This window comes from Anneissia japonica, unplaced genomic scaffold (assembly GCF_011630105.1).
Source record: "Anneissia japonica isolate Jap-2015-1 unplaced genomic scaffold, ASM1163010v1 scaffold2652_len1590060_cov184, whole genome shotgun sequence".
Lineage (NCBI taxonomy): Eukaryota > Metazoa > Echinodermata > Crinoidea > Comatulida > Comatulidae > Anneissia > Anneissia japonica.
Window position 1 is genome coordinate 1,190,696 of NW_022699919.1, and position 11,503 is coordinate 1,202,198.

The following is an 11,503-nucleotide window of genomic DNA, read 5'->3' on the forward strand; positions in this document are numbered from 1 at the left end:
CTGTGGCAGTGCCGATAGAAAACAGCAACTTTTTGGCAATGCGGCAGTGCCGATAGAAAACAGCAGCTTTTTTTGGCACTGCCGCAGTACCAAATCGGCATTGCGGCAGTGCCAATAGCCAGTACCTACTTTTTAAAACACAGTAGTCTCGCCTTCGACAGTAGATCCTCTCGTTCTTCCACTACACTTACTTCTTCGCCAACCAATCTGACGTCTTGTTTGATTTATACACAATTTTTCTCTCAATGTAGCTTAAACTTGCATTCGGTGCCCTCCTGACATAGGCCTAGTGGTCTTTTCCTAGCTAGTAGTAGTAGTAGCCCAAATACTCGTTCTCCACTGAACTTGTTACCTACACAATGACCTGGCTTGCTGTTGTAAAGCTTCACTTGGATCATGATGTATGCCACCAGGCAGCTGATCATCAAGAATAACGTCTAGAAGTTTCGACAACAATGTTTCAACTTCCTTATCATTTTCACGAGGTGTAGTTAAGTTGTCGAAAACTGGAACATCGGCAAACAAGCATTTCGCTTCGCCTCTTACAAGTAAGGATGCGTTAACCTTCCACTCCTACATTTTTTTACAACAAGCGTAAACGGCATATTTAAATCAAGAATGTTTTGGTTCCTTTCCTCCAGCCTCATCCAAGGACCCGACACATACTTACCTATGGCCAAGAGCTTGGCATCCTGTTGTGTATTCAGACGTCCTACTATCAACCAACACAGCTCTTTGCAAGTTATTCGTTGGCGGCCACACTTTGGTCAGGAATTCCACAATGTGGGGCAATAGAAGGTGAACGGCTCCAGCATTACAATATAAGATGGAACCTGTTACCCCTCACAGGTGATAAGATTTCGGTAACTTTTATCCCCCTGCTCTTCAGAAATACATCTATTTCAGCTGGCACTCCAACAGCGTTGTTGAAGCAAAACTTGCAGACGCCAGTAATTAAACTTTGAGCGCCACTTAAACTTCTACGTCAAAAACACATGGCTCTGTGTTCCGTCGGCAGAATCTCTTGCTCCCATGTTGAGATGGATTTGTCACGCAGACGTATCCAAGGGGTGCATTCCACAAAAAAATTCTTTTAGATCTTTGCTACCTTCTGACATAAAATGAACTGTTCCCTATTTACAGCCTTGTTTACACCACAGCGGTCTGTCAATGTGTTTGAGATTGCATCCAAGATGTGCTGTTTTGATGCAGAACCTCCTGTTGCCTGGCTTGCTGCCCCTAGATCTTCAAATGTTTGTAGTATCCCCCAATAATATAATATTGAGATTACAGTATTACAATTTGTTTCATAGAATAGGCCTACATAAATTTTATTATTAATTTCAGAAAAATAAAATGAGTTTAAAAAAGAAGCTTTTTAAATTTGATTATTCATCTAAATTAATACTTGACAATTACTAATGATTATAATTTGGTATATATTTATATTACAGTAGATTTCATAATTATCAACTTATAGATTCTACATAAAATATATTACATTGAATCTCATAACTCTAGCTCAGACAAGACGGTAGCCAGCGGAGAAAACATTGTTTACCCCACATGTAGCCGCCGTAAAATTAACGGGGAAGCCCTCTATTAGTACGAGCCCAGCCTAGCATCGGTATGCAATAAGACAATAGAATTATGATATTTTATGCCATCTATTTTAATTTATCGCTACACAAATATTATTTAAAACTAACTTAACTTAAAGTTTAAAAGTTGAAGAAAACAAACCTGTAATCAAAAAACTAGCGAAGGTTTCCTTCTATTATTGAAAATTGATGAAGCATTGGTTGTACTCAAAAAAACTTCTACTAAATCGAATCGCGCGCTTAAAAAGCCCATAACTTGGTCTGGAAATCATTTCTAAAGAGTTATCTGGAAGTAATTCGGCCAAATTGTGGTATATTTCCGCGAAATACCCAATTAATACATTGGATATCCTATCTCCGTCGAGGCACTATTTTCTATTGAGATGTTTGTATTGCCGATCTATAGCGTCCTCTATCGGTTTTGCATCTAGCTACACCTAGGGCCCTAGCCTAGAGGGCCTTCTTCTGCAGGCCTAGCCAGGCCTTAGGCAGTAGCAGGTCATTTCGGCCCAAACCAACTAGGACTAAAACCAAATCAGCCCAGACGACAACTCGGACCAAAAAAAACTCGGCCTATACAACAACTCAGACTAAAACTAACTGCGCACAGATGACAACAATTTACATAGGCCTAGGCATAGACATACAGTACTATACTTTTTTTTAATGTGTAATAATTTCTAACGTAAGCTAAATAAAAATTTACACAAGTGTACACGAATAATGTGGAAAATAATATTATAGTGTTAAATCCATCATAAAAACCAATTCCCGACTCACAAGTGTTCCACAGCAGCAGAGCATGCCCACTAAGCTGAAATTTAAATGGTGAACAATGAGAAGGTAAATGGCTACAAACATTACAAGACAATTCGCATCTATGAGATATCAACCAACATCAAATTATAGAAAGATGGTAACAGATGGTATTGTTGACATTAAAATAACTACAGGGGGCACTCGCTACCCTCTAGTATGTGAACGTTGTGATCAGTTTTATCTTGTCCAGTTATTTCTTTAGTTTACGTAATGTCAGAAATGCAGTGGTAAGATCATGTTTTATGTTGTTAGTAAGCAGTAAAACGTTGCTTTAGCTGCCTCTGACCAAAATATTGTAGGCCTACCTGTTACAAATCATGTTAATTTTAAGTTCTGTATATCGAAACTAATTGCGACGTTCACATACTACAGGGTAAGCGTGCACACCCTCTAGTTTATTTAAATATATTCGAATGACATTTTGGTACAAAAAAAAACTATGTGCAAAAACATATGAAGACGCGATAGAAGAAGTCTGGTAATTTTTAATTGCGTGCACCGAAAAGTTATATAACTAACAATTTTTATTCTACATTTATTATAATGATAATGTTCCCTTTTTTTTCAGAGAAAACTCATTGTTTTAGTGTCATCAATGAAGCTGTCACTAACAATTTTGGCAAGTTTTTCAATTCCATAATAAAAATGAGCATAAGATTTGTTGAAGGAAATCAGGCATCCCAGAATGAGAACCTTCTGAGAGCCTCCAAGGTAAGACATAGAGCTATTAAACAACTAGAGTGCTGACAAGATGGCGAAGCAATGCAGAGTTGTGTATGTGTACCATCCAAGATGGCCGTCGTAGGAAAGCGCCACCTTCAGGCTTAGTATACATATTTTTACCATAAATAAGCCCTCTGACTGACTATTATTTCATTAATGATAATTAGTATTGATAATAACAAATTATTGAAGTATCGTAGCCAAAAAGAGGCCAAGTAGAGCATCTTATTAAAAAAAAAAATAAAAAAAAAAAAATTGTGTACATTATACCAATACACCGCAACGCTTGATTTTCAAACATACGGGTAACTAGCTGTACTGAACTTTCTGTGTAAGTTGAGGGCGCCATTGAAAATGATAGTGCTTAGGCGAAATTTGATTGGCTGAATCTATGGCAGCCATCTTGGATGGTTCACACACATAGCTCTGCGTATTTCGAACATCGAATACATTGCAGTTAGCGCTCTAGTATTCTTATTATATCTCTATGGGAAGGACAGAATTTTTATGACCTATACAGTCGTCAGAAATATTTTTCTGATTCAAACACACATTGAAATAGCATTGCTACTTGGGAGTCGAATTCAACACAAGCGCAAGCTCGGTGATCTAGCGGTTTTGACACCAGGCCTACTGTAGAATCTGGAGGTAGGTCATGTTCGATTACCACCCAAATTACTTGCACATTTTTTTCCTAAGTATTTCAATACGATAACACATCAGGTAGGGTAAAAAAATAATTCTTTTTATAGGAACACACAAAGCAACATTTGGCCTTTCATTTATCTGGGACGCATAGTGCAGTTGGTCAAATGACACTGTAATCCTAGCGCCCTTCCCTTTTCCTAGCCCAGTGGGAACTTAGCAGGGAATGTAACATTCAGCAACTTTAAAAGGAAAATAAACATTCAAATTTAAGTCTGAGACTATGATTTCCAACTATCTGAAAGTGACATAGAAATAAGATTTTATAACAATATCTCCACCAAAATCTCATAAGTAGTAAAAGAAAAATATTGCAACAACCACATTTAACATTGCCAGACCTTTCTAGTCCTTTTACATTGGCTTAGTCCCAGATATACTCTGGCACTACAGAGACACAAGTACTATATCTGCATGTTCCCAGCTCTACATCTCCAGCTAGTGCACTGAAGATGCACAGGTCCTCTCAAGATGGGGGAGCTGTGATTACATTGTATTATTGCATGATTGACCGTGCAACAACTTTCTCTACTGGGTACTAGTTGAGCTTTAATACATAATGTTATATTATCCACATGTCATAGGTGAATTCAGGGAGAGAAAAAGAAAATTACATTCAAATTTAAGTCTTGAGACTACGATTTCCAGCTATCTAGAAGTGACAAATAAAATTTAATACCTCAGCTCCAACCATGGTGGTGCTGAGGCAGTTTGGACCCTCCATCTATAAAATCCCCTCTCTAGGCCCCCTCTATTTCTAATTGCTGGATCTGCCACTGGTCAATACAAACAAATGTTGGTAATTTACCATGCTAAAAATTAGACACAAGCAAAATACATAGCAAGGTGTTGTAAGCTTGATTGCACCAATCTATCCCAAATTTATAAGTGAGTAAACCTAAAAAGATTCTCCAGTAAAGGCGTACTATAATATTCACTGTCGGATTGAAATATTTTAGATATTAATAATCTTTTTTTTTTCAGGAAGTTGAGATAGCAAAACTTACTATAGAATGGATTACAGAAGAAGAAGCCCTCCAGCTTACTCAAAATGACAAGTGTATGTATGTCTGTGATCCATTCAAAGGGCCTGCATTTGAACACATTAAGACACTTGGTTGCAGGTAAAATATTATGTTTATGAATTTTGTCCCATTTGTATTGTCCCATTGCACATCTTTACCTAATATAATGTTTAATTGGTCGATAAAAATAGACTGATCCATTCAGAGGAAAGGTAGTACCTAACTTTTTTGTGTGTTTTGTAAAAAAGATATTGAATGTTTTGTATTCTTGCAATGGAAAGAATATTTTCATTTGTTAGCAATTGATTCTTCCATTTTTATTCAGCTCTTTTAAAAAATAAAAATATTCTTCCCAGTGCAATATTCATTAATTACTTGTGTAATTTTTTCTTTGACAAAAAACTATTGTACGCCCATATATCATATATGTGGCACAGACTCGCCAAACCAGTCACTCGTCGCAAATCCTGTTTCAGAGATAATGGCCAAAACATGCTGGAATGTCAAAATTTTTTTAATCTATTTTATTGAACTATACTGACCTTTATACATAGATCTATGTATACTGCTATACTGTTATTTTCTCCATTTTGAATGCTAAAACAAGAATTTGTAACGATTTAGTGATGGTTTCTGCTCAAGAAATTCCTGAAATCATAAATTTTGAAGGCTGATTTCTCAAATATTGTTATTTAAACAGTTGTGTGTTTACATTCCTGTAACTTCATAATGAAATGTCAAATGTTAATGATTTTTTCCCATTTTATAGCTCTCATTTTACTCTATAAACCATGTAGTAATGACTAAAAATTGATTTTTGTGACAAGTGACTGGTTTGACTTGTCGTTGCCATGTATGGTTATGATGTGATGTCACCATGACTATATGTAGGCATGTCACAAGTTTTGTCAAATAAAATTTGATAGTGTGTAACTGGACTTGATACAGTATAAAAAAAAACCTCATCACACTGTTACTATTGTGCGAATAGTAAATTTTGTCATTGTTTCCCAACCTTTTATCCAATTGTTCTTTCCAGAATTGTGGGCCCACAGTGTGTTCTCAGTTGCCTGTCTCTCCGGCAGCCCATTCCCAAAACAGATCATCCTGTGTACTCAATAGCAATGAGGAACATAGTTGTCAGCTGTTCAAACATTGAGAAGGAAGCAAGGGTAAAGTTGTGTTGAATATATTATGAAATTATAATAATGGATCTCTTCGGTGCCAGGATAACCATGAAAGTCAGAAGATTTTTTATTGGGTTCTTCTGTAGACGTTCCAACCCCTGTAACTCAGATTCGGGGAACTGGATGGTTGCACCACCCTTTTCTGAAACTTTTTCCCCAAGTTTTTAAATATTCAAAAGTCTGTATCTCATTAACCACTTCTGAGTTTTTCATCAAATATGCTTTTTGTGTCATTAAAAAGTCAGTTGTACAGCATATTAAAAAAAATTTCTTTTGGAGACTGGCTTTAACACATACATTGTTTTAACATTATTTTGAGCATTATTGAAAATATAATTAGCAATTTTTGTTAATAATTATATTATCTTTTGCTTTTAGGAGAAGATCCATACCTATGTTGAGTGGATGGGTGGTACGGTTTCACGAAACTTCACTGATGTTGTAACCCACCTGGTGGCAGGTGAAGTTGGTTCCAAGAAGTATCATGTAATTATATTAGTTTTATTTCAAAAATATAACTGTTAATCTAATATTGAATCATTCAGCTGCATATATTACAGTTAGTATCATAATCAGTGGTGTATCTAGAAGTCTTAAAATGGGGAGGGTATAGGGTTCAGAAGGTGGAGTTGGTGCTTGATTATTAAGTGAGGGGACGTTAGGTCTCAAATTTTTTTGATACAGACATTTTCAATGGAAGGGAGTGACTGTCACCAACCACTGTGATATGCCAACCACTCCGTTTTCGGCGGTGTTATTCCGTTTATTTAAGCAAAACTCGGCACTCCAATTTGGGTCGAAAATCTCTGCTTTTTACGCATTTTGGCCAGCTGAAATAAATCGCACATTTCCGAAAAATGATAATCCTATGATTTAGATAAGAACAAGACCACTTAATTTCATCCTGAAAACAGCACTCTGAACTGTATACGAAATAGTAATTCGCACTCTACGGTCTACTGATTTCGAAAAAAACCAATTTCATCGACTGAATTGCTGTCAGAGTTCCACTCTGAACTGTATACAAAAAATTAATTCACGCTCCACGGTCTACTGATTTCAAAAAAACAAATTTCATTGGCCAAATTGATGTTAGAGTTGCACTGCACTCTGAACTGTATAGTGCTCCATGGGTTACTGATTTCTTAACAACAACAGTCTAAAATGGAGTCTGATGAGAGCGATATAGATGTGGGCCTAGGCAGTACCGAAAAACGAGTAGTAGTGTTGAGCTTCCTCCAAAAAAGAAGCTTAAACACACGCAAACATGCAAGATAATAATGGAAAATATCCTGTCAGTTTGAAATCAAAACTACTGCAGGTGATGCCTACGGTACGCTTGTTGTGATTGGTGTGGTGTTGATCTTCTGCCCAGGCCTATGGCCTAGTCTTGCCAGGCGGTATTGCTGTTGTGTGTCAAACAGTTACATTTTAGAATCCGATCACAATGGCACCATGTCTTAGGAATACTCCTCTCACATTGCCAAAGCTCCGCTCAGAAGTTTTTCAGATTCCTCTTGCTGGCCTTGTATGGTTGGCATGTCTGCCCTAGATACGCAACTGATAGTAAAGTAAGCCTTAAATTGCTTGCACTAGTATTAGTTTCAGATTTTGCTTGTTTGTGTATGAACTGGCTTTCAATTTCAGCTTGTTTTTTGCAATGTAGTTGATGATTTTATGCTTTTGTTTGTTTTGTTTTCCTGCTTTTTTTTTTATAAATGAAGAAAAGCTCACCCTGTATAGATATCGCATTATTGGTATAGTTTGTTGTTAATAGTTATAAAACAGTATTATTGTTTGTCCACTTGCCTCTTTTGTTGTATTTGTTTATATTATGGACTTTTGTCTGATATAAAAGTTTGTATCATTATTATTAATAGTGATATTGTTATTGTTATTACGTTATTATTATTGTTTTTATTAATTATTAGCCTCCCCAAAGGAGCAAAGCTCTGGTGAGGCTATTATTTTTTCCTGTGTTTTTCTTCATGTGGTCCTTGTTACTGTCATTGTTGGTTATTTGTTTGTTATGACAATAACTAAAGTTTGGTAAGTCTGATTAATTTCAAACTTTGTAGAATGCAAGATGGTAATAAGTGACAGAGCCTATTGTTCTTGGTATGTGTGTGAATATGCTAATTGCTCATTTGCATAATTAATATTTCACTTTTCCGGAAATTTAGGCTAGTTACCACAATATCTAAAGTTTGTTAAGTCTATCTGGTTTTAAACTTTGCAGAATGCAAGAAGACTGAGCCTTAGCCTATTTTTTTTGGTACATGTGTGACTATGCTAATTGCTCATTTGCAAAATTAATATTTCACTAATCAGGTAATTTAGGCAGTTACCACGATAACTAAATTTTGGTAAGTCTGATTGTTTTCTGATTGGTGCAGAATGCAAGATGGTAAGAAGACAGAATTTATTTATTAACTAAAGTTTGTTAAGTCTAATTGGTTTTGAACCTTTATTTATCAATTCGCTTAATACCATCATAATTCCCATAAAAATTTCTAATTTAGGTGAAATTGTAATATTTGTTCATGTTGTATTATTGTAGTAAATTGTTTGTTACCATGATAACTAAAGTTTGTTAAGTCTAATTGGTTTCAAACTTTTACTTATCAATTTGATTAATACCATCTTAATTCCCATAAGAATTTGTAATTTAGGTGAAATTGTAATATTTTTTCATGTAGTTGTGTTATTGTAGTAGTAAATTGTTGTTACCATGATAACTAGTTTTTTTTAAGTCTAATTGGTTTCAAACTTTTACTTGTAAATTTGCTTAATACCATCATAATTCCCATTTCTTGTTTAGGTGAAATTGTAAATTTGTTCACATTGTTGTCAGGCTATTGTAGTAAATTGTTTGTTATTCGATAGCTAAATTTTGGTCTGGTCTGGTTGGTTTCAAACTACCCTGTACTACTTAACATTCTCAAAGAAAAATCTTACCGTGGGGAGGCTATGATTTTGGTTAATGTTATTATTCAAGGCAGTAGTCTACATTCTTCTTTGTCTTTTTTATGCATCAGGTTGCAGTAAGTCTTAATAAAAGTGTAGTATTGCCAGAATGGGTGTATGCAGTTTGGAAGGCAGGAAAACAATGGTAATATTGACAATTATAATAATGTTATCATAAATAATAATATTACGTTTACACGGCAGAAGATCATTTTGGTTAAGGCATTTATCTGATGATATTGGTGTTAACTGGCCATGAAAACTGTGTTAGTAACTCCGAATAATGGATCAGTAACCGTGATGATCTATTACAATACATTGCCACGGAGTTAGCTGAGATCATTGGCATGTTCTGGATGCAAAGCAGTTGTTGTTTGACCTGTATGAGGTCATCACGGAAGCTGATGTTTATAAAGAGCGTGAAATACAATTATTATTTGCAAGAAAAATGTTTTGAAATACAGCAGTTGTCCTTTGATCTTTTCTTCCTGAAATTTAATCATCTCTTTCTTTGATTATTATACCATTCCACTACATTTTATGATGATCCATTCATTAGTTTTGCATAATCTTGCTAACAGACAGAGAGACTTGGTCAATTATACATAACCTCCTTTAGAGGAGGTAATAATAATAATAATTAATGATAGCATTCTAATCATATTAGTCTAATTTTACTACTTGTAGCCATGTAGATGCAACAGATCCGGAGTTCCACTGCCACAAATGTCCTATCTTCAAAGGCTGCATTATTTGTGTAACAGGCCTAGAACATCAGGACAGAAAAGATGTGAAGAGATTAACAGAAGAGAATGGTAAGTAGTAATAATAATACGATACGATACGATATTCTTTATTGTCATTGTAACAACAGGGTACAAATGAAATTCACAGGGTACAAATGAAATAAAAATAGTAATACTTTTATAAAGTGCCTAATGCAAAAAATAGTCTCAAGGCAATGAGAATGAGAAAATGTGAGATATTATAAAAGTTGAGCATATTTTAGGGAGAGGTAATTGCTATGATTATATGATTGCAAACTTTACTATGTGTTTGAGGCGAGTCCAGTGGCCGAGTGGTAAGACAGAGGCGCCGCTAGTTACAGCCTTAACATCGGCGCTAGTTCCAGCCGCTCCTCACCCATGGTTCGGTTGGTAGAACCAAGTCTTCTCGGATAAGGACTTAAAATGGAGGTCCAGTGTATACAACTGGCTCTTGTGCACTTTAAAGAACCCATTACATCTTTCGGAAGAGTAGGGGGTTACCCCGATGTTATGGTTCATTTCAGCCCTGTTGTTGTGGAATGATGTGAACATGTATCTGCCAAAAAGCGCCTCTTTACGGCAGCTAGGTAGTCACGGACCACGCCCATACACAATTCAGCACAATGACGCTGCAAGTTATGGGTTATTCTCCTACCTTTACCTTTACCCACTTTTATTATTGGGTGGAGAGGGAGAACTGTAGGTAAATTGCCTTGCCTAAGGACACAAGCGAAATGCATAGCGAGAGATTGAACCCTGGCCTTAATGTTGAGAAGTTGTAGTGTATTGGCGGTGCCAAACTGCTCTTAAAGATATGGTAAATGTACGTATTCTTTTCAGTGTTCTTATCTGAGTTTGAGAATATTTATATCAACTTTAATTCTCCTCCTCCAGGTGGGCGATACACAGGTGAACTGAAACTTCACGAATGTACTCACCTTATTGTGAGTACACCAAAAGGTAAGTGACTTGATAAGACGGCAAGTACAGTAATATTCATGATATGTCTGAAATATTTAATAATTTGTCTCAAGTTGTCTCACTTTAAGAATGCAAGTTTCTATGGCACATCATGTTATATCAGATAAAATGCAAAATGGCCTATGTGAATGTTGAGGAACACATTACCCTCTTCAGTAAAGAGTACAGGATTGTTTCTTGTTACGGCCAGTTCACCACAACCAGAAGTGAAATAAGACTTCTGACTTTTATCTCAGATAAACACTTTTGTGCAAAATCCCACTGGATATATATCTTTCATGGGTTATCCTCTTTGGTGTGTCTAGCCCCAAAAAAATAATTCCAATCCAAGTGATAGGCCCAATCATTGTTTGTGAGGTGATTACAGTTGAACTTGCCCAAGTCGAATCCAAAATGGAATTGAAAAATTGTGTGACTTCAAGATAAAATTTGACTTACAGATCGATTTAGCTTGTAAAATAAGATTTTATTATTATTATTATTATTATTATTATTATTATTATTATTATATGTAATATACTTATTATTCGAGTTAAGCAAAGTTGACTTTGGCAAATTTAATTGTAATTTGTTTTAATGTTTTCTTGAAGGACAAAAGTATGATTTTGCTAGGAGGTGGAAAATACATTGTGTATCACTGAAGGTATGTATAACTGTAGTGCATTTAGACATATTTCATTTGGTTGATTTAATTGACTGTAATGTGGTGGCGACAGAGTGTCTACAGG

General features: G+C 35.6%; 1 protein-coding gene across 3 annotated transcripts in view; it reads left to right on the forward strand.

Annotated features, from left to right (window-relative positions):
• LOC117103209 (DNA topoisomerase 2-binding protein 1-like) overlaps nt 1-11,503 on the forward strand; it is a 45,733-nt gene that overhangs the window by 5,239 nt on the left and 28,991 nt on the right. For 2 of the 3 annotated variants that reach the window (XM_033243749.1, XM_033243751.1), the window contains exons 2-8: nt 2,989-3,131; nt 4,833-4,972; nt 5,913-6,045; nt 6,439-6,546; nt 9,099-9,172; nt 9,715-9,842; nt 10,689-10,754. In XM_033243749.1, coding sequence (XP_033099640.1) covers nt 3,066-3,131; nt 4,833-4,972; nt 5,913-6,045; nt 6,439-6,546; nt 9,099-9,172; nt 9,715-9,842; nt 10,689-10,754 — 715 coding nt within the window. In that variant the 5' untranslated portion in view covers nt 2,989-3,065. Of the gene's footprint in view, nt 1-641; nt 850-2,988; nt 3,132-4,832; nt 4,973-5,912; nt 6,046-6,438; nt 6,547-9,098; nt 9,173-9,714; nt 9,843-10,688; nt 10,755-11,503 lie in introns of all 3 variants that reach the window. The other variant, XM_033243750.1, reaches the window with a different exon arrangement.